Here is a 27426-nt window from a genome sequence, read left to right on the forward strand (position 1 = left end):
TTTGTATTTGACAACCAAAATTCAAGGAGGTTTTTTATTTGGCATTAGGCTGGAGTCCATGGTGATAGTCTTGTTTATTAAACAATTCAAGTTGGGTCTTCAGTCCCTAAATTTCAACATGATTTTTTAAGCGCTCATGTACATGGAGAACAGTTGTTAAAAAAAAAAAAAAAAGCCCAAAGGTTATTTCTTAATCACAATTATGGACATTAACCATAAAATAGCCTGTACCTATTGGCATACCTAGAACTGATCACTCTATAATGTCCAGAGGACAAACAGTATTAAATCTATCTTAAATCATAATTCAAGGGCCTGTAAGATTTTTATTTTTTCATAACAAATGTTCTGAGACTAAGATGGAGCAATTTAAAGGACTTTACTGTCTCCATTAAAATGCTTTGCATAGTGGACTAAAGCAGTTTTTATAAGCAAGTAGCTTAATTTTTGCGATTCCTTTGAAAAGGAGAGGTCACACAAGTTTTGTTCTATTGCAGGATAACTTCTGAGATTTATAAGTATCATGTAGTTATTGAAATACCATGCATGGGATGTTGCTGACAGCATTATTTACAAAGGGTATCCCAGGGAGGCCTTAGGAGATGTTTTATTCTCAGTGACAGGCTAAATACCAGAATTTTTTTCCAATAGGAGATTGAAAATTTTAGTTTCTCCTTTCATGACTTGGTGTGGAGATTCAGGCTTTCCACCCCTGGATAGATTAGCTTATGGCTCCTGCTGAGAACTGCTCCTGATCAGCTGCTATGAGGTAAATGGCATAAAATGCTGCTCTTTGCAGGACACACCCATTAGGAATATTCACCTGAGCACATTTAGTCCAGGAACCTTGTACAGTTCCTTCCTGGCTTTGTTCTCAGTTAATGAGGTAATTCAGAGCTCTGCTGTGGGACATCATCTTGCAGGACTCTTGAGAGTGATGTGCACGAAGAGGCTCTGGTTGCCTTGGAGGGCAGGGAGTGGGGCCTTTCCCCTTCTGATGGTGAATCTTCATTTCTGAAGATCACTGGGCTGCAGTAAGACAGTTTTCTCACTGACTGCATCCTCACCCATTAAAGTGAAGGGTCACAGCTTGTTCTGTGGTCAGCAAACAGCCCCAAGGTAGGCTGGTGCATTTTGACACATGAACACAGTGTTTTAAGCTGGGAAGCTGCTGTCACCTGGTGTTTGTCAGCTGCTCCTTCAATCCCCTCCAAGGCCACATTTTGGAGGTTTTTATTTTTTTAGTGGTCACAGACTGAACAGTACAAGGTCTTTTGTGCCTGGACTTTAAGCAACCAGAGAGCTAATGGCAAAAGTATGGTCTGTTAAAAGAGAACACAGATGAAGGAACAAGGAAAGAACAGTGGTTTGCATGGTGAGCACTTTTCTTAGCACATCAGCAACCTCACTGTGCTGCTACTTCTTTTTGATTTCTACTTTTTTTTTTTTTTCCCCCACCATGCAGGAAAATTCTAAAAAAACTTCAGCAGCAATGAAGTGGCCTTGTGGATGTTACGGGGGATCAGTTCAAAGTTGTTAAATAGAAATGAGCATCTCAGGTAGGGGATTTTGAGATTTTTATGAACAGGCTCTTCAGGCTGTTTATTTGCATTCACTAATGTTTGTAAGCCCTACGCAAGTACATGAATTATATTACAATTATTTTTTTTTTTTTTATTGTTGGGAATCTTCTAACACAATCTTTTATCTTCATTGCAGTTGCATGGCTGTAGAACAAACAGCTTCCCTGTGTGTGCTGATACAACACCAGCCCATTCCTTGGAGTCAATCCGTAATATCCATAATATAGTTCTAATTCCTTAATAACTCTATTATCATAGTACTTAAAAGATACCTGAACTTTGTTCTTGTTATCCTGTGAAAGGCAATACAGGTTTTTAGCCATGTTCCTGTGTGTCAAGAGGTACCTTTGTCGCTCCTTGGACTACCAGAACACGCTGTGGTGCTGTTGGACAGAGCAGTAAGAAGCAGCACTTCTGGACAGAGGACAACTTGCTCCATTCACACAAGGTAGGATCAGTAATGTTATTTTAATTGCTGTAAGGACCTGGACCCCCTTGCATTTCCAGGTAATTAGATCCTGGCTGTAGAACAGAAGGTCAGTCTTGACTACCCTGCAAACATCAGACAAGCAGGTACTGACAGACAACAGAGACACAAGGGATTTTACTGACTTTTAGTATGAAATCAGCTGCTTTTTTAGTAGTCCAAGGATAAAATCAGGGTAGGGCACTGAAATCAGGCTTAAACAGTGAAATACCATTAAAAAGAACACATAGCTGGAGAGCAATGAAAATGGCAGTCTAGCATCATTTTCCAAAGCCAAGTCCAACAGGATTAACATTAAACTTGCCCATGGTGTCTGCAGGGTTGGTAACTCTCATTCTCACTCTTGGGATGAAGCAGCAGAGGTCACAGTGCTCTGCAGTGCTGGGAACACCAGCCTCACACCAGCTGAGATGGATGGCTTTAGGTTGGTGTGTCCTGCCTGTTTATTTTGGACAGAACATACTGGGTGTCTCTGAGGAAAGTCCATCGTGTCACATCACTCCCCAAAAATTCAGAAGGTTCTGAGCCCTCTCTCCCTCCTGGCCACTTCCCAGGGTCTTCTCACTGGAAGGAATAATTCTCCACTCGTGTGAGACCTGGAGCACTTTTTGACCTTGCACGAAGAAGGAGGAAAGGCCATCACTTCGCAGTTGGGCTGATCTGAACTTGCTGAGGTCAGGCAGGCACTTAGGGCTGTCCCTAGAGCATTTCTGAACACCTCGGTGATTTTCCCTAAACTCTGCAGTGACAAAACAACTACGGGCACCGGAGGACTTATGTTAATGCCACCATTGCCACCTACTGCCCAATACCTAAAGTACAGTCTGTGTGCATCAGTAACTGCTACAAACCATTGCCTTTTCCTCCTTTAGAATTTGCCTCAATGCCTATGAGCACTTTTAACACCTGTTGTCTTATTTTTTTCCCCCTGAAGTTATTGTAGGGAAACCTTGAAACCCCAGTTCTGTTCAGAGCAAGCCAGTTCTGGACAGTCACCTGCTCATAAACTCCCACACATGGAAGGTGTTTTGTCCCCTACACCACTTGCAGCTGTGTGACTGAAGCTGATTTTCCACCAAAAAAGGTTGCTTGAAGTGGTTCTTGCTATTGTCCAGTGTCCTTGCAAGCCAAATTGTTTCACTTCTGTGAGCTGAAAAAGAATTTAGAGAGGTAACAACTGATGTCTGGCAGAGTTGCCACACAGTGAATAATGCATTACCAAAGGGCATCTCTGTAGTTAGTGATAAAAACAATGTGAGAACCTGGATAGGCCAGACTCAAAACCAGTTTCACTGGTTTCCAGACTTCTGGAAAATATTTGAATCAATGTTATATCTTAAAAGCTCCTCTTTTTTTTGGTACATTTCCACCTTCCCACTTCAGCATGAGCTCTGTTCTTGCGAAAAAGGAGCAAACCGTGCAGTCGTAGTCACAACCTTTCCCTGTCTCAGTGACAAAAATGGCACATGGTTGTAGTGTCAGCAGAGCATCCATTTCACCACTTGCACCTCACTGCACCTGACAAGGAGGACAGCTGATGGTTGTTCTTCCTGATGTCAGAACACAGCTTTTCTGCTGGAGAGTTTTGATGTCATTTTGCTGTAGGTGCACAGCTTTATGACCTCCTTTATGGCTGGATAATTCCAAGTGCACCAGATATCCCACAGATAATCCCTGCAGGCCATAAATATAATGAATAGGGAGGGCCCTTTGCCCTCTAGCAATTAAGAGCATTTGCAGGGGATGAAACTTTCTGGACTGTCTGTTGGAGACAGCCTTTCCTAGGCACTTCATATGCTTTTCCCCCCACTGATAACAAAAAGCAGGGATTGGGGATGGCTGTGTGTGAAAAAAACCTTCCTTAAGACATGCAGATTGGATAAAGGGAAATATACTCGGAATACAAATGAATGCTAATGTTCACAGTGCTATTGAGCACTTTATATCAGTTAAAAACCCCCATGAGTTATTTCCAGCCTGTGAAAGGTGAGTCGTGTTCACCCAGTGATGGCCTTGCCGGTGCTTGTGAAATTATCTCGTGGTATCTGATGACCCTTTCAAACTCATTCTCCAAGGTTTAAGGACTTAGACCATCTTCTGTCAAATTCAAAAAGTGAAAGAAGTATCCTCTTACTACAAGCAGAAGCTGGAAAAACATGACACCCAAGAACCTGAAAACCACAGACTATACAAGGAGCTTAAAAATTTTGCTATTACAACTTCACTTCATTGCTATAAAATTATTTGCATGTTTTCCAGGTTTTGGAATGCTTAGGGGGAGTGGAAGTCCTCACCTGAGATGGCCTTTGTGAGCCTCACCCTCAGGCTGGGTGTCCGGGGAAAAGTGTGGAACAGATTTGGTGTTCAGAAATGAAGGGAGCCTTAAAATATTACCGTCTTTTCTTTTAAACAACACCATTTTTTAAACTATAGGATGACCTGGTTTTGCTACCTGATCCAAGTAGTAAAAGCTGTGCTTCTCCATCCCCTCTTTTCTGAGACAGCTCCAGTTCCTCACTTGGCAAAACAGTTTCCTACATCCTTAGCTTAGTTCAGTGAGCTGTACCCATGAGCCCAGGGATGGGTCTGAGTGCCATAAATGCAGGGAGGGCATGGGAAGTGGAAGTGGAAGAGCAAGTCTTTTGGGGGGTAGTTAAGGCAGGCTCAGCTGTATCATTCATTATGTATGATGTCTAGGAGAGTTCTTTGCAGATGGGCTGCCTGTCTCACAGACCAATTGTCTTGGACTTGTTTTGTCTTAAGTGAGCCCAGAGCCTTCTGCTGGGGCAGTGTTATTCTCCACAGTGCCAGGGATGTCCTGGATCTCACCTGGAGATTTGCTCCCTGCTGAACTGTGGATTTTGGGCAGGCTGGGCTCCGAGCTCAGCATCAGATTTAACTCGCACAGCTGCCCCAGAAGCACCGGCTCCTCAACCAGACATAAGAATCTTCCAAGCAGGGAAGCTGGGAGGATCTCAGGTTGTGAGTGAGGAACGAACATCCCTGCAGATGTGTGTGCACTGCCTGCAGCACCCCAGCTTGGTGCTGGAGCCCTGCCTCAGTGCTCACCGAGTTCTCTGGGTGGAGCACAAGGGCCCAGAGGCCAGAAAAGATCTGTGGCATAAGAAAGAGAAACCAGGTGGAAAATCAAGGATCAGGACTGCAAGGAGGAGCAAAGAGAATGACAGAGTAGGGAGAGAGCCTTTGTAGCTCTGTTTGTAAAAGCTGACAGGGCTGCAGGGCTGCTGGAGAGCAGAATGCAGCCAACAGCTCTTGCAGAGTCCCGGAAACACAGCTGGAAATGATTGTGGAGGAAGGATATGAGGTAAACTAAGGCTTTTACAGACCATGAACTGAAGAGGAACAGGTAACAGCCTTGAACCTGGCCAGTATCCTGAGAGCCATCGTGTAGAATTGACTCTACTACACCCGGTTGGTGAGTGGCCAGCAGGTAGGGAAGCTCCACGGCTGGTAATGGGAGGGTGTATCTCGAGGGGAGGACTCAGGGGCTGGACTCAAATCAGGTGGTGAACTCACAGGGTCCTCCCTGTTGGAGTTTGCTCAGGGAGGTGCTGATTTTACAACCCTCCTGTTTCCATTCTCCCCGAGGTGGTGGGAGGTACCGGGTGCTGGGGCTGAGGAGCTCCAAAGCAGGATTTTACCCCCTCTAAAAGAAGAAAAAGGGAGAGCTCTGCCCCCAAAACAGCCAAGACCTTTCTCAGGTCAGTCTTAAATTCTTACCTCTACCAGCAGCTGCTTCTCAAGCCCTGAGGATTTCCCTGAGCCAATTTAATGCTGGTGGTCAGACAGTTTAAACCCATTAGCTCCCAGCTATCCGAATAATTTCCTCCTCGGATCCCAGCACACCTGCAGACTGCGCCGACCAGAACTGCAGGGAACTGCCACGGTAACTGGACCTTGGCTGACTGCTGTGGGCTGTGTGGAGAGCACTCAAGGGCTGAAGAAGATGCCACTGGCTAGATCACTGTCCGTGACATCTCTGAACGGGCTTCCTCAGTGGGAGGACGAAGACCTGCCAGTGGAGGACTTGTTGCTCTTCGAAGTTTCCTGGGAGGTTGCCAACAAAGGTTCGTACAACTCTTGGGGGTTAGTATAAATCTTGGGGGTTAGTATTGCTGTTTCCGTGGGAGGGAAAGTGGGGGAGGTGTGAAGGGCTTGGACAAGCAAGGCATTAAAGGGGAGGTTGGGGAAGGAAAAGCAGGTTGGAAGGAGGGCGTGTGGCATCCGTGCGTGACTGCACGCCGCGTGTGGGCTGCGTCTCCCTCTGCTCGTGTGGGATGAGCGTAGTCGGGTTGTCTGCGTGTCTTTACGTGTTTCACCACCAGGGAGAGGTTGTTCAAGCGTCCAGGTGGTTAAGTCTGGGTGTAGAGATGTATGGGATGTATAGGTGATGCTTTGTACACGTTTGTGTTTTACCTTCCACGCAGATTTTCACTTGGGAATGTCGTGCGTGAAAACGAGGTGTAAAACAGATAATCACATTCAGAGCAGTTTAGAACATTCTGTGATTCTCCCTCAACTTTCTAAAGCAGTGGGGAGAAAAGGGCAGACTTGGAAGAGGGGTAAATAAATACAGCTGGATTGCAGCCACTGAACAAATGTCAGTGACCAGCTGAAACTCTTTTGGACTGGTCTTTGCAAACAGAGGTGGTGCTTCATTTGTTCACTGCATGCAGCTGGTCAGGCAAAGGGGACCTGCTTGTCAGGCTAAGATCTTCCTGCCTCCATTTCTAACTCACTCATTGAATCATCCCCTCTCAGGTATGTGCAGTTCACTGAGGGGGAACAAGCTCTGTTTTCACCACAAAAGGGAGTTAGTTTGAGTAAATGATCGACCCCGTGTGCATTATTGTCCTGGCAGGTAAATAGAGACTAATCAGGAGAGGGGATCTATGATCTGTAAAGAATTTAACTTTAAAGGGTAAATATATGTGAGAGGAGCAGGCAGTGCTGGTGTTTATCCCCATGAATTTAGAACTACTATTCTGTGATAGCTTTTGGTATTTAGCCTGCACTGCAGGGCAATTTTACATTGCTCTTTTTGAAATGCTGAGCTGCACCAATACCTAAAGGTGCTACAGAGGAGCTTTTTGCACTTTGAATCCCCGTGGGCTTCTTTTTCAGTAGCTTCAGTCAAACTTCTGAGTTCATTTACTGATGGCAGAACCTGGAGCGTGCAGCATGCCCTTTTGCAGTGTGCATGATGAGTAAGACTCTGGCAAGCAGATGGCAGCAGAAATCCAGGAAATTCAGGGCTTCTCACTACCATCTCTGAACTCCATAGTATGTGTGTATATATATATATATATAAAATGAGTCATCTGGACCCCAGTGGCTGTAGCTATCACACAGCATGTTTAAGAAAAAGTAAAACAATTAGATTTATCTGTTCTTGCTGTGTATGTACAAAAATGCAGCGAATCACTGAATCATCCACAGAGCTCTTGCTGAAACCAAAACTACTGACACAGCTAAAATTTACTGTTCTCTCGATTTATGGGAGAATGAATATTTATGAGTGAATATTTATGAGTGAATATTTATTCAGTCAGTTAAAAAATAAGGTGCCTTTGATTGCACCACTTACCAATCCCATATATTTGAACGGGGCTGACAGAACCAGTCATGGAAAGCAATTTCTTTGTTAGAATTGGATCTCTGTGCAGAGTTTCCTTTAACCAACCCTGACTGGAAACATCTGTGCAAAAACTCTTTATCAAGAGAGTTTCAAACTGTTTTTCTGGTAAATTCTTGATACTGAGAGGTTTTTTTGTATAAATGCCAGGCAATTGAATGTCTAAGTCATGTGATAAGATACTGTTCCCTGGTGACTTAACTTTTATAAACAGTTCTTGGAAAATTTAGGGCTCTGTGAGAGAGCAGCCAGCAAAGTACAGGGAGAGTCATCACAGAACATATATATAGGCTTAGGAAATAATAGCTTATACTGTGTATTTCCCACCTCCTTAAGCAGAAGGAGGAATTGTTTATTTGACAAAGTAGGGTGACCCCACATAGATTTAAAACTCCTGCATGTTTTAGAGTTTGTTGTGCATATATAGACTTGTGGTATATGTTCTTAATACAGAGGGCAAGATAAGAATTAGCTGGATTTATTGCCTGGCAAGCTAATTTCAAGCATTTAACATGAAGGTCTTGTTCTTCCTTTCTGGCAATGTAGAGGTGTGTCAGAGTAGCAGTAGTAGAGATCTACGAGTACCCATTAGTTCCAGAGTCTCATCACTTCTTTATCAGCAGCTGGAACAGTGAAGTTGTCCCTCTTTATTTTTTTTTTTTTTAATAATTTTTAAAGTCTAGATCACTTAACACACACATAAGGCAGAGCTTTCTGCTACTCCATGTTCCCTTTCTATATTTTCTGTCCTGGCTGCAGCCTGTGCTAAGTTACAACCTCTGACATAAGTGTTGGAAAGCTCTGCCCTCTCAGTTCCTCCTCTCTCTCCTCTTCTCTGTCTGGAGCAAGCAGAGATAAGGTAGCTGAAGAAGGGAATGAGGAATAAAAAAGGCTCATTTGCCAGTACAACTCTCCCTCTGATTTCCCCCAAGTCACGTGAAAAGGACCTTGCCACCTAAACCAAGCACACCATTGGAATCCTCTTGCATTGAAAGTCCTCTGCTAAGGAAATAAGAAAAGTGTGGTTTGTTTTGCAAGGTTTTCCTCACTTTATTTGGCTTTTCACTGATGGGCAAGACCCATACTGGGAAGTGGATCTACTGTGTTTCTGTAGCAGAAGGGGAGAAACGCAGGTGGTAATCATGGGGAAGCTCAGCATTTTTCATTTCATCTTCTCTCCTGACCATCATGCCCCAGTAAAGCCAGGTCTGGTCACACCTCTGTGAAAAAAGGACTGGTTTTCCTTCCCCCATAACATGATCAATAAAAACTTTAAGGACAAGGAGCACAAAATGAAGTGCCTACAGACAATGTAGATCTTGTGTCTGGCTTGGGTTTGTCAGCAGTGGGTTTTCTGTCACGTTAATGAGAAGGGCTGAGAATGTTCAAGATCTGGTCTGTTCTCTGTGAAGATGTCTTTAAAGTAATTCCAGTGATATTTAGATTAGTATCCCCTGCTGCACCACTAGCAGCTTTTAGACAGAAAATAGAAGAATGCTTAAAAATGCTGGGCAAACAGCCAGCTTGTATCATCATTCAGCTGTGAACAGATCAGCTCAAGAGTCACTGGGAGATGAATCTTAAATATTTTTTTCCATCCCCACTGGAGTGAAGACTGTGCTAAAAACAAAACTTGGTTCAGAGATCTCTGTGCAGTTTCTCTGGTGAAAATCTAGACTCTTGGAAATTACACGGAGTCAGTGGGACCAGGATTTTATATCCTCTGGGTTAAATGTCTTTCCAGGATGAAACTTCCCTGGGAGAAGGTGAATGCTGTAATTTCTGACACAGCTGAAGTAACACCCTTTGGGGAGTGGGGATGTGCTGGCATAAACTTGGCATGAGCACGGCATCAGAGCTCTGTGCCTCTCTAGAGTGGGGTGGTGTGTCAATGTCAAACCAATTTCTGATGAAATCTTATACACTGGGGATGGTGCACACAGAAATAGCTTCTCAATTGTGGGCATCTGCTGTAAATTTCAGTGTTTCAGCATTCTTTCAAAATATGCTTGGAATGCTAGAATTTCACGGAACGTAGAGAACTTCTTATCTTCTGATGAGTGCTGGTCCCAAACATAGCCCAAAAAAATACATGAAAAAACATCTGCCATCTGAAGATTCTGGGGTTTTTTTCCACCTGACACCTCTTACAACCTTATCCTATAAATGGTCCCCAGAATATCTTGACAGGCAATCAATCAGTCAATAAAATTTCAATCAGGTAGTAGAAAAAAAAAAAGGAGTTCAGTCCCAATTTTTATCACAGCTGCGTAGACCAGAGACACATTGTGAGGAGAAGGGCAGAAGGGTATTTGATGTAATCAGGGACTGTGGCAGTGAAGTCAGTCTGAATCCTGAACCTGGGGTCAAACTGCTCTCATGGATCCCATGGCAGATGTGGTTCTCAGGAAAGCTTTGGTGCCTTCAGAGTGACCCAGTCAGGCCATGGCAAAGAGGCTGAAGAGCCCTGGAATTACCCTGGTCCTCTGTTGTGTAGGAAAAGAGCGTGTGGAAAAGGTCAAACTTCTCCAGAATTAAAAAAATCCTTCTTTCCCAAACATTTTCATTCCCCTTTCCACGCCAGTTCATTTTTTCCCTTAAATTAAAAATAAATAAATAAATAAGTGGGAAAATACTTATTGATTTAGTTTTTAACTTGATTTGATTTATTCTGGTGGAAAAGTTAAGAACATATTTTAAAAAGAAATACTAGAAATATTTTTCTTTCAAGGGCGTTTTAAAAGGACTAAAACTTTAGAGGTTTGAATAAAGCATTTTAGTGAAGACCAGAAAATTAAACTATCTCTGTATCCCCGTTTTACTGCTAATTCTCTATATTTGTGATGTTCCAAACCAGCTCTCTGGATCTGATTTCTCCTGATTCTGCCTCTATTTCTCATTTTTTTTTCTTTTATTGTTTGTTTTAAACCCAGTTTCGAAGTACAAAACTTCAGAGGCAGGATGCAGAAACTTGCAAGTTGCATTTTGGTACACCCCTCTTGTTTGGGAAGGTTTTCTGGTTATAATATGGCCTTAAAACATCTTATTGGGGAGGAATAGGGAGGTTAACCAAATTGTTGGAAGTAATTTGAGAATTCTCCAAGGCCCCAAGTGAATATATCATCAACCCTGTTACTCAGTAGGATATTCCTTCCTGGCACAGATATTTCCAGGGAATTCAGAGTAACTGAGCATGTATAAGCTGTCTCTTAATGATATATAGTGTGCTCCTTGAATTTGCTATGGAAAAGTGTGATTTCGAAAGTCAGTGCATTATTCTAGACATTGCTCTGTTCTTCTCAAGATGTCTTTTTTTAAGTTACACCCAACACTTCCCACGTCCATAGTTTCACTTGCACAGTTTCCCTCCCCTGTCAATTAAAAAGCTCATGCACAGAGATGCTCTGTGAGTCATATTTGCACAGTAACTGGGAAGACAAAAACCAGTTTTGGGACCAGGTAACAGGGCTATCTATCTATCTATCTATCTATCTATCTATCTATCTATCTATCTATCTATCTAAATATTTAGCTATTTTCTGAAGAATTTTTACAGTCCCTAAAATGCACTGGTTTTATAATTTACAGTTATATATACATATTATACATATATATATTTACAAAAAATTGTAAAAAAAAATTAGCATTTTATCCTAAGTACTTTTCCTTGCATTTCAGGCAAATCAATGCCCTGAAATTTATTTTTTTTTTTTTTAACCTTGCTGTGCAACAGATTACAATGGCAGAGCACAGAAGAATCTGCAGCCTTTCCCTCATAAGAGGCCTTCCCTGCATCTCAGGTGCTTTAGGACACACAAAACCTTGTGCAAAGGAACACTCAGCTGCTGGCTGTGCAGAACAAAGGTCCAGGCTGTACTCAGCCCACGAGCTGCAGCTTCCTTATTGCTCTTAAAATCAATATATGTGGAAATTTCATCTCCTCAGCTCGGTGATCACCCCCTTGCAGCGTGAAAAGAGGCTGATTTGCACTCTGGTGATGGGGGAAAAGGCCTTTGCCCCAATCTAACCATATACAGCTTTATCATGGTTTTATCTTTCATCCTTGCAAGTCATATTTTCTCTTTTATTTTTTTTCCCCCTGGATTCCCAGGCTGCTTTGCACTCACTTCTCTCCTCATTGTGAGCTCTGTCCTCCTGCCAATTCAAACCATGACTAAGATTTCTGCCAAGCCTCCTGTTTACCCGTGTTGGATTGAAGCCCCTTATGCTCACATGATGCATTTACCACTCTGTAAGAACAGGCATACCATCGTAACTATCATTTTCTAGGTTGAATTTTCCGACTTGCCTCATATAATTAAAATTTTATGTTTGTCTGAATCCAGGGTATTTGAGTAGAATCTCTCAGCTTGTGAGCAGAGGGAAAATATAGTGTTACTTACCTAAGATTTCTCTAAATCCCTGTGCAAAGCAGCTATGGAAGAATATGATGGCTATTAATTAGGGTTTTTCAGGCTTTCTGGTCCTAATGAAATGGAGAATAATAGTGCTATGCATAAATTTCCTTCTGCAGTCCCATGCCTATATGACATGAAACTCTAAAAATTGTGAGTATGATTTAGTAACACAGATCTGCAAGATTCTTGTCTTCTTAGGACTTGAATTACAAAGGGTATTAATAGGTCTTGAATTACTAAGGGAAATAATTTAATGTACTAATTCTAATTAGCAAGCTGGTAGATTGAAACTGCATTTGTTTTTCTTCTGTAAAGTACCTTAAATCCTGACATGAAAATATTAGAGCTCGGGATCCTTCCAGCACTCAAAACAAATGGGATATTTGTAGCAAAAAGGAAATTAGGTGCACAATTTCTTTTCTAGGAGCGTAATTAAATATGTATCTCTCTTGTCGGGATCCTCAGGGCTGAAAGATACCAGGCTTTGCAGAAAGCTTTCTGTAGTTGTCAGGGGATACAGTTTAATTAATCTGGGAACTAATCTCCCAAGAAACTTCATCCTGCTGCATTGTAAATAGTGGTTGGTTGTGGCAGATTTTTAAGGAGAAGAGGGTAGCTTCTCAAGATTCTCGACAAGTGCAGTTGGATGAGGTGCACTGGCACCTCTGGATATCCCAGTACCTTGATAAAAGTGAACCTGGAGTGCCAGCTCTGAATCACTGGCAACTTTCAGTGCTGGTTCCACATGCAATTTGGATGTCGCTGCTGAGAGGTGTGGCACAGTCTTCTTGCCTGGAGTATTGCCCAGGACAGTGCAGACATTTCTATTGTCAGTGTAGGCTACATTCATTCCAGCTTTAATAATTCTTTAGAAGGATGATGGAGCAAGACACCTTCTGCCTTGTGGATATTGGTTTGAATCCATTTTCATCGTTAGTAGTCAATGAAACCCATCAGTCCCTCAGCTTCTCTCAGTGATTTGTGTCAAACAAGCTGGAAGTGCCGGCTCAGTTCTTACCACATAATGAAAAATATGTTTGAAAATTAGAACTGCAGCAATAAAATAAAAGTAGAAGGCTGTGCTTGTGATGCAGCAGAATCAATGAGAGAGTGGAAGCATGAGCCCCAGAATTTGAATCCCTCAACTGAGCAGTGAAGCTCTGATACCATTTAAGAGACCGAACGTCTATTTATTCAATAGAGTCTGGGCTTCACTCAAAACCTACATATGTGAGGTGGTTTAACTAGAGGTGGGTTGGAGCTTCTTACAGAGATCTGTGGCCCATTCCCCCTTCTATGTTTTGTTCTTTGTGATCTTCCTTTGCAGTGGGAGGCATTTACACCGTGATCCAGAGCAAAGCCAAAACCACAGCGGACGAATGGGGCGAGAACTATTTCCTCATCGGCCCCTACTTTGAGCAGAACGTGAAGACTCAGGTGGAATTCTGTGAGCCTCCCAGCGCTGCAATTAAGAAGGCAATGGACACCATGAAAAGCCAGGGGTGTCAGGTAAATCAGATGTGCTGCTGCTGCTTCCCAGGGCAACAAAGCTGACTCTGAGGAGATTACGGTTCGGGTTAATGCTCTCGCCGTTCCACTTGACACAGCAGTCCTGGTCAATGTCACCACGGGAGAGGCTCAGAACCCACTGTTAGAACAGCAGAGTCAATTCATTAAAGGTTATTTTTGAGGAAGAACCGGTTTATCCAATTACAGGTTTTAACTGCTTGATTGGATTAATGACTTATTTATCTAGTCTCAAGGTACGGTGAGATTTCAGTGGATATAACATGACCTTACTTTGACTGAGCCCTTACATTCCACGTTCTAGTGCTGGAGCGAGGAGAGGGTTCCACTAGCTTGTGGTTTTTCTTTTGTAGCATTATACTGCATTGAAAGCCTGGAAGGGACTTTTTTAGCTTCCTCAGCTCATTGCAGCTAGTCCTAGGGAACTGTCCATTCCCCAGGATGGGAGGTTAAACCCCAACACCAGCAGCGAATTCATCTTAGTTTTTAACAAGGTTCAACACAATTTTTAATCAGTGTTTTCTGCGTGATCTCGGTCACACCTCGTGGTTTGGTTTCTCCAACAATATACTAGGAATTAATTTCTTCTGGTGTCGATGAAAGGGATGGAATCTGCTGTGCTGATGGGCAGCTGCAAGCACCTGCAGCCCTGGGGACAGCTGATGACCTGAGAATGGGTGAAAGATAACATATGCTGAATTTGACCTCCTTTCTTGACAGTCTTCAGCAGAGATCTAGAACCTGCCTTCACTCTGATCCAGCCTTTAGGTCCTTCAGGAGGAAAAACCTCTCTGCTTATACTGTGTGCTGAGCAGATGTTGGGACAGCAGCAAGGAAGAGTTTTTACAAGTGTCTGTGGCCGAGGGGCACACATTACACTTTAATGTAAAAATTCATGAAGTTCTTGGACTGCCACCAGCTGTGTTCTCTCTCTTTGTAAGAGCAGTCCTGCAGTTATTAGGATTTAATGCCCTGTTGCATGTTAATGCAGCTGTGTGTTGGTGGATGAATATGTGCCACAGCTTTGGGAAAGTGTCTGCTGGGGACACTGATGTTGATGCTTCCGCTGTTCAGGCTCAAACTAAAAGGTCTAATCTAACTTATTCCTATCAGATTTTCATAAGTGATGGATCAAGTTATCCATGTTGCCTCTGTTGCTTATAAAGAGGTGTCTCTGCAAGTGGTGTAACGCTCCTTTGTTTGGAAAGCAGCTCAAGACTCGTGGGGCAGATTAATTGCAGTGCTATATATACACTTCATGCTGTTCCAGCAATACATTCCATTTAATCAGCCAACTCTGCCAGACTCACATGTGCACTGTGCTGCTGGAATATTCATATGCAGCAGCAAATCTGTCCCAGGGACGTCAGCTATAGCTTTGATCTCTAATAATGACGCTGTAGTTTCCAGGAGCTGCACTGATCCTATTAACATTCATGTCTGGGTTTTGCTTATGCATCACAATGGGTCTTTTTAAACCCAGGGTGCCAAACTTCTCAGCTCAGGTGTGTCCCTTGCCACAGCCTGACTACACATTTGGGGGAATAGGTTTGTCTGGTTTGTCCCTGCTTTTTAACCTATTTTTCCTGAGTAAACAAATCGGGATGGCCTGGAATAAATACATAAGGAGCAAACCTCTCTTTGTTACGCCCTGTGTTTTTTGTGCAAACAGGCCCAAGAGCTTTCAACTCACTTTTTTTCAAGACCTGGCCTCTGTTCAGCCAGTTGTAACATCAGGGCTGGGTTCAGCCTCTGAGGTCCCAGCCATTCTGATGGCAGAATTAATGTGAGGTAATTTGACTGTGCAGACTGGTACAGTCTGGGCACAGCTGGGTCAGTTAAGGCAGTGAAGTTCTAAACTCTTAGAGATGTTTAAAGATAAAGCAGGAAAGCTGTGTTTTTAGCCTGATGTGGGTCTAGGTACTATTACACCTTTTGTTGATCCTTCTACTCTACCAGATGGGAAGAATGAGGAAATGTCATGGTAGATACAGATATCCCCAGTGATCTGGCATAAATGGCAAAAGACTGGGTGCAAATATGACTGAAAGAAAATAATAATTTTGAAATAAGAACAAAACCAAATGTTCTTCAGTAGGAACATAAAGCTTCATTATTCAACCACGTGCAGTCCTCCTAAGCTTTTTTTTTCCTCTCCGTGGAAAAAAAGGTTAATATTGCCATGAAAATCTAAAATGAAAGTCTTAAAAATAAAATGTTTCTAAAGATCGTAGTTTCCTTTGTTCCAATATTATTCAGTGCACTTTGCAAGGAAAACTGCAGGTTCTGGGTGTGTGGGACTGTGATTACATATTCCCTGTGTAAAATACTTTAGATTTGATGGATGAAAACAGTTGTTCTCACTTACATTGACATTCACTTTAACAATTTTCTTTATTTTCTTTTTCATTTATATTTTATTTTTTATATTTATTTATATTTTACATTTTGTTTATTTACTGTCTTTAACGTAACCTCGCCTCTTTTCCGTAGGTCTCTTTTGGAAGATGGCTGATAGAGGGCAGCCCATATGTCTTATTGTTTGACATAGGATCAGCAGCTTGGAATCTGGACAAGTGGAAAGGTGAATTTTGGGAAGCCAGCAACATAGGGATCCCCTTTCATGACCAAGAAGCCAACGATGCTGTGATTTTTGGATCATTAACAGCCTGGTTTTTAAAAGAGGTACAGTTTTTAAACCTAGAGATTTTTAAACCTCAGCCTTGTCTGCAGAGCAAAAAAATGTTTTGGGATGTTGTTCCTATTCTCCAGTTTAAAAACTACAATTTTAAGGAACTGGATACCTGATGTAGGTCAAATTTGTAATTATGGTCTTTTAACTATATTTTTCCAGGAGAAGGGCGAGGGGGCTGCCCTGTGTGAATTCTGCTGTGTCTTTATGTCACTTCCCACTGTTTCTTCTCAACTCCCTCATTTGTCACAGGATGCTCTTACAAGTAGGATCTCAAACTCCCTTTTCCTCTCCTGTGGAAGTCAAGTTGTCACACTCCCAAACTGTCCTCGAAGGCAGTCAAGAACAGTCTCAGCAACAAGAAACTGCCTTGAACAGGGAATATAGACAGACAGACAGAATTAAGGGTGGCACTGTGACTTTCAGATGTCACTCTGCAGAGGGGAAGCTCAGCTCACCTGCAGCATCACCTGTCTGTCATAGATGCTCACGATTTTCTTATCCAAACAAGAGCTTCAACAGCAGAAGAGCAAGTAAAAGGAAATAAGAGTTCCCTGACACTTGAGGAAGGAGATTGTTCTGAGGCTCAGGATTAGGGAAATCAAGACACATGACCGCTCCAAAAGTTGTACTGTTTTGTCACAAGAAAGAAAGCAAGCACTCAAAAGGCATCATGTTAAAAAAACACCAAAACTCAGAGGTTTCATGGGTCTGGGATGATGGGCAGGATAATGCCTGTTCCATGGATGTTATTTCTCTTTACAGCTTTCCTGTCAGTTTGATGACAAGCCCTATATAATTGCCCACTTCCACGAGTGGCAGGCAGGAGTGGGTTTGATACTGGCTCGGTCTCAGAAACTTCCTGTCGCCACAATTTTCACCACCCACGCCACTCTGCTTGGGAGATACCTGTGTGCAGCCAGTATTGATTTCTACAACAACCTTGACCAGGTGAGAGACATTTTTCTCATGCCTTCCTTTTCTTTGAGCTAATCAGCTCCTGGCTCCTTTTCTCTTCACTGTGCTGCACTATATATTGTGTTTTCTGTCTGGTGTGATCCCTTGTGATTGACCCACATCTGAGTGATCAGTTGTTGGTTCCAGAGCACAAGAAATGGTATTTGTAAGACTGTGAGGTGTCCAGGCATGTCATCTTAAAGCTCAGTGGACTAGAGCACCATGAGTAACCAGGGAAGGTAAAACTTCTTTAGCTGTAGTCATCACCTGACCCTTCAGATGCAGCCTCACAGTACTCTTTCGTTATGAAAGGCAGCAAAAAAAATAACCAGCAGCCCTCATCTTGCTCAAAATACCCTGGAATTGTATTAAAGGGTGGTTTATTTCTTTCCCCAGCCTATTTCTTAACTCTTGCAAGTCCTAGTAAGTTGTTCCAGTTTCAACCATTTCAGGTTAGGCTTAATGGCAAATACTTCCTGGCAAACGTAAGGAAGTATTTTCTGAGTTCAAAGGAGCCACACCTGTTTCTTGGAATTTTTGTTAACTGTCTCATGGTGTTTGGGTTTCACTGTTTTCTTTCCACTCAAAGCATTACAGAAACCAACCTTTCAAGGACCCAAATGTCTTTAGCACCGCTTTCAGCACAGGTGCATTGCACCAGCTGGGGTTTCTAATATGGTCCCAGACAAAACTGAATTAAAGAGATTTTTGCATTGCAGCACTTAGTGAGGGTAGAAGCAGTTAAGTTAGTAGTAGTTAGTAGTCATTGTGCATGTATTTTCTTGGCTGAAAGCAGTGAAGAAAATTAATCAGTTGGCAATTTTAGGTTGGATGTTCGAAGCTTGACACGGTGTGGAATGTTGTCTTCCAAAGACAAGGCCTCAGGTGCTGGCCTTGTTCAGAAACACAGAATCCCAGAATGGTTGGGGTTGGAAGGGACCTTAAAAATCATCTCATTTCACCCCCTGCCATGGGCAGGGACACTTTCCACTAGCCCAGGTTGCTCAGAGACCCCATCCATCCTGGCCTTGGACACTTCCAGGGATGGGGCAGCCACAGCTCCTCTGGGCAACCTGTGCCAGTCCCTCACAGGGATGGATTTATTCCCAATATCCAATCTAAACCTGCTCTCTGTCAGTTTGAAGCCATTCCCTCTTGTCCCATCCCTTCTGTCTGTCCGATCTCTCTCCATCTCTCCCCTACTAAAACCAGTCTCCTAAGTTAGATATGTTTTTAGGTGCATTAATGAGGCTGCACAAATAACCCAGTCGAGGAGTCCAGACATTCCTGCTCCCTCATACTCTCTTTAGGTGTACATATGCAAAATTTAGCTTTGAAGGTATATTGAATTATTTTTTTACTGGAAAGAGCTGGATTGAAAGAACTAAACACATGTGGTGTCAGGTTGAACTCTTGAGGAGGTGTTTTTTTTTTTCACTTATTAACCCTTGCATTCTTACACATAATTTGTTAGTAAGGAAACAATAGTAAAAAAAAATGGGGGCATTCAAAATGAGAAATCAAGTGTTTAAAAAAAAGAGAATGTTGAATGTTTTACTTAAAATTTACTTAAAATACTATGTCAGAGCCTTGTTTTTCTTTTGAAAGGAAATTTAAAAAAAAAAATAACTATTTCTCTTGCTTCTGGTTAATTTGGTGAGCTGCAAGAAGTCCAGAAAGTAGTCTGTTTTTTTCTCAAAAGCAACTTTTTTTTTCCTCCTGCCCGGTAACTTTGGATGCCTCACCCTTTTCTGTGTACTCAGAAGAAAAAGTAATGATCTCACATCAGAGTGGACTTGAAGATTTGAATATATTTAAATCTAGCCACAGTAATAATATATTTTTTTCTGTTCACACATGGGATGGACAACTTTATGTAAGAAGGTACTGTCCACCCTTCACAAACTCCATTGGTAACCATCAGCTACATCATAAATACAGAAATATCTCCTCAGATTTTATTCTGAGAATATATGGAATGAAACATAAGTATCACTTTAGAGTATTACTGTAAACTGCTGTAAATAATATTCAAGGGAAGAAACTTGTGCATATAATAATAATAATAATGCTTTATGCCCTCTGTGGATTGACATTTAAAGGTGCCAATGGAGGAAATCATGCCAAGGTGTTGCACCACTGTTTAACGTGCTCAGGGTGTGACAAAGCTGCTCCTGATAAAATTAACTATTTAGTGAGGGCTCCTTTGCCTGTAAAAAGGTCAGCTTGGCCCAGAAGTCAGTTGAGAAATGAGAGGTTGTAATTAGATACAGAGAGAGAGATCGTCAGATTATTCTTGTTGCTGTCTTCTAGCAGTAAACTATTATATATATATATATATAAACAAACAGCTTGTCAGTGAAGAAGATTCTTTAGGGTTTTGTAATATTTGATCTTTGGAGGAAACAATGTATTTTTAGGGGATATCCTCCCCTCTCACCCTGAAGTGAAATATCTGGTTTTACTGTTTCAGTGTTACGATCTTCCTCAACATTAAGGATTCTGCGACTCTACCATTCTGTGACTGCTGTATGAAATGATACAATTCTTGTATTCTTAAAGGATTAAAACTTGGGGACTGGGAGAAATTTAGCTGCCTCTGCTCCAGGGCAAACCTGGGTGTTAAACCCTTAGCACGTGCCCAGGAGCAGAGTGAACACCAGAGGTAACTCTGGCATGTCCAAGCCTACTGGCTTGAACTCTTCCACAGGCAACACTTTATAATTTCACTAACAAACAGAGTGTGTTATGAGTTTAATTCTCCACAGAAGTTTTGGAGAGGTCTTGGAGGTCTAAAGAGTCCAACCAGCAGAGCATTTCTCCCATTATCCCCATGTGCAGTGTGGCTTTTACACTGGTGAGTGTAGGGTTATGTTTGTTGCCAAGATAAACTGAACCAAAACAGCTAATCCAGAAGTTAGGAAGTTCTGTGAAAAAAGTTCTGAGTCATTTTCTTCTCAGGAGGAACTGACCTCTCAGCTGAAGATCCAGAATGTTAATCTTTTATTGCTTTTCCTGTTGTTTAAAGAGCCTAGCTTATTTAAATGGGGTTTTGTTGTTGTTAGTTTAGTTTTTTGTGGGTTTTTTTTTTGGTCTCGTTTCATCCCTTTAGGGTTTTAAATAGGCCAACACCTTTCATAAATTGACTGAGACACAGGCTGAGCAAGCTGATAGGTGACCAGGCAGCTTGTTTAGGCAAATGATTTAACCTGGAATTTCATCTGAGAGGTGACCATTTGAATGGTTTTGGGGACCACTGGCCTGGCATAATGGAGAAGTTTGTAGACTTCTGCCTCTGATGCTTCTTACTGAAAAAAACCCATTTGAGTTATAATGGGAAAAGTGCTGCAATGAGAAGAAGGAAAGCTCAGTATTATTCTTCATTGCTTTTTTACTGCTGTTACCCTGCCATGTGTGACTCTTCTATGTAGAACTTGCAACATTTTCATTGGGCTCATGCAAGTGCAGCTGAGTCTAGTTTGCAAAGGGGTGGAAAACCCTGTCCCAAGAAGTCTGAAAGGAACAGTACTAAAAATCCCAGTGAAAATGAATAGTCAAGAGCTTTTATGCTGCCAGTATCAGAGCCCAGGCTCTCATTCCAACTGGTGCTGCTCTGTCCAGGCTGTCACTGAGCTCCCTGTGATACAAAGCTGATCCTCTTTGTCAGCAGAGCAGCTAAGGGAAATCTGATTTAAGCCAGGAAGTGTAGATTTCATTCTCTTTTGGCACTGCAGAGCTGTGCCAGAATGAAAGTTCTATTTGCACAAGATAACAGTCAATGGGAGGTAAATTTGACGTAAGCTGCATTTTAAAAGAGTCATTCTTACATAATTCAGGCACTGGCAGCCAGTGAGATTGTGCTGAAAGCAGAGGGCTTTCCGTTCTTCCCTTTGGTGGATGAGGAATTTGGACTTCAGACCCACCTCTGACTGCTCCTGATTCCACTGCAGCATCACTTTGAACTCGAGTGTGCTGCTGAGTTAAAAGGCCAGAAGAGATTATTTCATTCTCTGACTAAAATCCTCAGTTAAATATTCATGCATCAAACATGTACTTTTTTTTTTTTTTTTAGATGTAAAATACTTACAAAAGTGTTATCCAGTCTCAAGGTAGTAGTGCTTAAGTGGTGAGGGTAATCTGTGTTACTTCTGCAAAGGTGTCACAATGTTTTATTCAGGAAAATCACATATTTTAATTCCAGTTTGCAGTTGTACTGGTTTAACTTCCATTGGTTTTCATCATAACTTTTCTTTTTTTTCTTTAGGAAAGCATAGTCTAGTATCAATACCTAGACAGTCTATGCAGATTGTGCCAAATTATCTGTCTTTCAGAAAAGTATTTACATAGCCAGTATAGTCCTTCCTTCTTTTCCACTCTCAAATCATTCTTCTTGTGCTTTGGGAATATTTTGCACTTTGTCTTTATCATTTTGAAGTAGGAATGTCAGATTTGGATTTGCTACTTCAGTGAGTGTTCACTGCTTCCAGAAGAAACAGAACACCTGTATCCCATCACTACTTGATATTCTTTTTTTTTTTTTCATTCAAAGCTCATCTTAGGTGTCTTAAGCAGAATGCCATGCTGGGAGGTTCAGTGATTACCTACTGTGCCTCCTAACACGTTAAATTTTAGGGCATGAATGAAATGTTATGCTCATTACATGGATCCCTAGAAAAGGCAGAAATGAGCTGAAATTTTTTCCTCAGGATTGCACTGCAGCAAATGCAAGCTTTGCTCCAAAAGCACTGAGCCTGTGGGACGTCTTCCTGTGTTGCTTTGAAATTAGAGTGGCCTTATAAAGGAGTCATTTCCCCCCTTTAGTTCATTCCATCTTGTAAATTCTAATAATCTGCTTTGGTTTCTAACAGTCAGGGCAGGAGGGGATCCTCGCTGGGAGAAGCAGCAAAATATTTACAGGGAAGTGGATACTGAAGGAACCATTAACAATCACTGAGGGATGAAACAGTTGGACTCGATGACACTAGGGGTCTTTTCCACCCTAAATGGGTCTGCAGACAGTTAATGTGACTTAGATCTGTTTTCCCCTGGGTGCAGCTTTCCCTCTGTGGCGTTGCTGGTGTTCCCCTTGGCTGATAACAGCAAACAAACAGCAGTCAGCGTGACGCACTTCTCGGGTGCTTTGCTTCGCTCCCGCTGGACACGAGGGACATGGGACACAGTTCACAGGTGGACAAGCACCCAGAGGGCAGAGCCCATTGCTGGGCAGGAACAGGGGTTTGGGGGTGGAGAGCAAAGCGGCTGCACTGCTGTTCATGTGGGCAGATTGGCTCCACACAGCCCCGCATTGCTTCTAATTCTGGAGCTGATGCTGGCACAGCAAGCTCAGCTGTCTTTGCACAGGGCGGTGTGGACTAAATTTGTCCCCTGTCTCATCAATTAATTTTCATTTAACCTGCCCTTCAACTTGTCTGAGGCTATTTTCACTTGTCTAGCCTGCTCAGGAGTGCACAGTTCTTGCTCCACATTATAGGTGAGGTCAAAAGTCAGGGGCTTGCTTTGCTGATTGGCGGTGGAAGCTGCTGGAGAGTGAGAGCAAATGAAATGTGAGAACTCCCTGACCTCTGTTTCTACTTCCCAACAGCCCTGGAATCGTGAACCTTTGCAGAAAAATGCCAAAAGTCATGCAAGCATGTGCAAAATAAAATATTTTCCATTTCCAAAAGATGAGACAATGAATAGCAATGAAGAAATAAGCACTGAAATGTGTTAAATGTGTAAAGTGCTTTCATGCAATCAAAGAAGTAAAAGCTAGCTAGAAATAAGCCATAGTGCTTAACAATTTTTTTATGAACCTTTCTCCCAGTAGTGTTGGAGGGAGTGTTTTTCCACAGTTAGTGAAAATGCCCCACATTTAGTTTTTAATTACATTTTGTAATTGAAATCCATTCTTGCTGAGAAAGGGAAAATACAACAAGAACCCTTGAAAGTTTGAGCAACTGTTTGTTTGCTAGCAATTTAAAAATTATTTTTAATGCAAAATCAGATGCATTTGAAAAGACATACATAGTTTTGACTGTAGTGGTGCCCATCCCATTTGTGTGTTTGTCCAGCATGTTAAAGAACTGTTCCATTTTGTTTTGTTTTGGTTTTTTTTATCTTTTGCACAGAATGTTTGAACAATCAAATACTCAGTTAAAAGCTGTGTGTGAATTGGTTTAGGGTAAGTGATGCACAATGCTAGGGATTTGTGGCACTCTACTAAGTCAAATTAATTCACCTTTATTTTTTTCTTTCTCTGCCCTCCTGCTCAGTGCTCCTTCTACCATTCAACTTCTGTGACACATGAGATGTGTGTCCTAGAGAAAAGATCATTTAAGATTCCCATGGGGAATGTTGAAAATACGAGATGTGATGATACAACTGAGAAATGGTAGCACATTGTAAAGTGCATTTCCTGCCTTTTCCAAAAATCTCTTTGGCAAACTTAGAAACTCTTGATCTAGAAGACCATCAATGCCAAAATAAATTTCTCTAGAAGTCTCTAGCTGAGATTTATCAAGACTCCTTTTCTTTTGGTCTCATTAGGGTGGCATTTTCAAGTAATAGAGTGGAAGCCACTTCCTCATAAGTAGTGTAGCACCGCTGCAGAATTAGTGCTCAGTGGATAAAAGCACTTTCTTAGCAAAGACATTCATAGCTACATCTGTATCTATACCTGCCTCAGTAAAAATTAAAAGCTGTTTGCTTAATTCTAGTCCCCTGAAATGGTTCACATTTGATCAAGTTTCTTAAAATATGTTCTGTACCAACATTAAGCACCCACTTGGCAGGAAAGGTCGGGGGCTGAATAGCTTTATTCTGGCTGAGTTCTAAAGTGCTGGAAGCAGAGGTCACACAGCCCTAACTATAGAAAGTGCTGTCTGCCCTGCCTGTAATAAGGGTTAAATCTCTGACAGGCCATGAAGTCCCACAGTCAAATGCAATCAAAGTCAGACCGTGCAGCTTTAGGCAGTGATAAGGGCAGAGCTCACTGAGAGTCACTGTCACTCTCCATGGAACTCACACAGTCCCTTTGGTGCCTGTTCTGTCAACCTTAGGAGGTCAAGACTTCTCTTCCCATAAGTGAAACATCATTTGGGACTAAGAAGATTGTAATTTAATTGAAATCATTGACACCTTTTTTTAGACTCATTGCAGCGGTTTTGCAGCGGACGTCTGAGTGAACATTTGAACCTTTAAGCTCGGAAGGTGGTGTGCTTTTTCTTTGCATCAGGGTGATGTAAGCTCAGTAAAAAAAAAAAAAGCAGTAGCTGCCTGGTTGAAAGGTGATTCAGAAATGCTTTGGTATTTGGGATAGTCTCATCTAGTGAGAAAACTTAGAAATTAACTTAGAAATTAGAAATTAATGGAGTTCAAATTGAAACACAAGAAGCAGCAAAATAACAGGGATGAAGCTGGAGAAAGAACATCTCTGAGTATCAGAAAATATCTCATTTTCTACGTTCTTTGTCCGCTCAGGAGTTGTGTCCGAGTCTTCATATCCTGCCTCTCCACCACAACTACATTTCTCTCTCCGTGATTCCCACCATCCCACCCAGTCCCCAGGTTCTGTCCACATCCTCATTCCCCTTTTTCTTCTCTCCCCCATACCTTCAGTAACCAGCAACTTCCCTGCTCTCCCAAGTTTTCCAGCGAGCCCTGGCGAGATGCAGTGTGATACATTCTCAACCAGCAGGCCGAAGACCACAGATCCTTACCTTTCGTGGCATCATTAATCTAGTTGTCCTTCCATTGTGGAGCTGCCATTTTTTCAGGAACACGCAGGACCTGAGACCTCTCTTGCTCCTTCAGAACCCTTTGAAGTTGATAAAATAGTTCCAAAAACGAGAACGGCAAAACAGCAGAATTATCCCACGATCCTCATTCCCTGGGGAAACCGAGCTTGGCACGAGGAACCTTCTTTGAGGCCATGAGTCTGAGGGGCACATCACACACAGGTGTCTTTCTCTGTTTGTTTTGTCATTTACCAGTTTGACATTGACAAGGAAGCTGGAGAGAGGCAGATTTACCACCGGTACTGTATGGAACGGGCATCTGTGCACTGCGCCCATGTGTTCACCACAGTCTCACAGATCACAGCCACAGAAGCAGAACATATGCTTAAAAGAACTCCTGGTAAGACCCAAATTGTTTTGTTTTCGGGTTTTTTTGCTGTATTTCCTCCTACTATCTACATTTCCTTAGACTGAAGGAACATAATAGAGGCAGAGAATAACCAGTTTTCAAAATTCGAGTGTGAATGATACCGCTCCAAACACATTCTAGCAGCGTGTGGTGTAGTCCAGAAGAAATCAAGTTCAGCATCATTTAATAACTGCTTTCAGGATCATTTTAGGAGAGCATTGATTTAACTCTTTGCAAGAACATCCAGGTTCAGGAGCTTTGTCTGGGTCAGGGTTTCCATGCTCTTAGGGCCAAACCATGAAAAGCTTTGTACATATAATATTTTCTAAAATAGTCGAGTTATGTGCCCAGCAGTTTGCCTGATTTCCCCCTTTGTATTGGCCTCATAAAATATGAAATTTCAAAACTTTTTTGTGTTTCATGCATGGAGTTTGAGGAAGGTAATGAGTCCCAGTGTGATATGTCATTAAAGCTCTCTTTAAGTCAGTCCATGTGCAGGTAAGCGTCATGAGGGGAAAACTGCACAACAATTTTGGAGGCTGTTTAAGCAGGTGTGTTCACATCTTGGTTATTTTAAGCTAAGCAACACTCAGAAGACTTTATTTTCTTGGTTTTTGTTTTTTTTCTTTGTAGATTTTTTAGGTGATTTGCAGTGGTAATTATAGTTTGGGATTGTTATCTTTAATTTCAACCATTCAAGCCACATTGTGGTTCCTGAATCAAAACAAAAGAGATGTTCATTGAATCCTTTGCCTCATTCCTGGTTAACTGTCAGTAGGATGATGAACTTAGATTATTTTAAATTTCATTTTAAACATGACAGTTTTTAACAAGTCCCTTAAGCATTCAGACATCTAAACTGGAGTTTCTCTGAAAGGTCTTGATTTTTACAAAGTGCAGAGTACTCGACCTCTGAAAATCCGACTTTTGAAGCTGTTTTATATTGAGATGAGGCTTCTCCTCACAACAGCTGCCCTTGGAAATCATAGTTTATGTTTTGGGGTTTTAGGAGAGTGAAATGAGTCTGAATCCAGTTTAATTTGGGAGAGAGAATCTGCAGACTGCTCACAGGTAAAACTCAGTTGAAGCTGAAGAGAATTCCATGCACAGAGATTCACAGGCCTGAGCTTTTTGTGATTATTCTTGCAACTGTGAAGAAACCAAGTAAATATATTTAATGTTTGGGTTAAAAAATTACTGACAAATATCATGCTTCATGTTGACAGAGCTAGATAGAAATTCAATAGGAATTGCCACCCCAAATCCTGGGAGACAACTATAAGTGGAAAGGATGTTCTGGTGGGAATAAGTACTTTATTAGTTTCTTTGAATCCTAGACCACAGATAAGACTGGGTAGGAATCTATTCTCATACTATTTATTCTCTCTGAAGTTGTGAAATCCGCAGTGGCCATTTGGAAAGTTCAGCATTCGTCCTTCAGTAGGTCATTGAGCTTGAATTCTGCAAAGGAACTTGAATGCTGAAAGTATGGGTATGTTTCTCAACCCACCTCAAAAATAAACTTTTAAAAGGGGGATGAAGAATTGGCACAATTAACTTCTATTTGCATTTATTGAGAGATAAACTCTGTAACCAAATTGTTAGCTAAAAATAACTGAGAAATGCACCAAGTAGAGCTGTCTCTGCTACTTCCCTTTAATGTTAAACTTGGATTATAATTTAAATTGTAAATCTTATCACTTGGAAAAGTGCCTTTAAAATTTAGCTAACCTGATTGCATGGGGAAAGTTTGCACCAGGACAAAGACCAATTTGCCAGCCTAAACCGGGCAGAATGACTGCTTTTTATGATTTGATCAATATTTTATCAAACAAATTTTATTTGTTGAAAGTTTGACTATCTGATGTTGAGCCTGTTTTCTCTGAAGTATCAAGCAAGATTCTGTCAGTGATCCTAAGTTACATTTCCGTGATTTAAAAACTGATACTACAGGATTTCTA

The 27426-nt window shown here is 41.8% G+C and overlaps 1 protein-coding gene across 1 annotated transcript in view; it reads left to right on the forward strand.

The window, feature by feature from the left end:
• Nucleotides 1-5627: 5627 nt before the first annotated feature.
• GYS2 (glycogen synthase 2) overlaps nucleotides 5628-27426 on the forward strand; it is a 40858-nt gene continuing 19059 nt past the window's right edge. Inside the window, exons 1-5 of the mRNA XM_050324322.1 lie at nucleotides 5628-6158; nucleotides 13472-13653; nucleotides 16165-16356; nucleotides 17129-17314; nucleotides 25312-25456. Of these exons, the coding sequence (XP_050180279.1) occupies nucleotides 6038-6158; nucleotides 13472-13653; nucleotides 16165-16356; nucleotides 17129-17314; nucleotides 25312-25456 (826 nt within the window). The 5' untranslated portion in view covers nucleotides 5628-6037. The remainder of the gene's footprint in view (nucleotides 6159-13471; nucleotides 13654-16164; nucleotides 16357-17128; nucleotides 17315-25311; nucleotides 25457-27426) is intronic.

Source organism: Myiozetetes cayanensis, unplaced genomic scaffold (genome assembly GCF_022539395.1).
Source record: "Myiozetetes cayanensis isolate MyiCay16 unplaced genomic scaffold, myiCay2020 scf3, whole genome shotgun sequence".
NCBI lineage: Eukaryota > Metazoa > Chordata > Aves > Passeriformes > Tyrannidae > Myiozetetes > Myiozetetes cayanensis.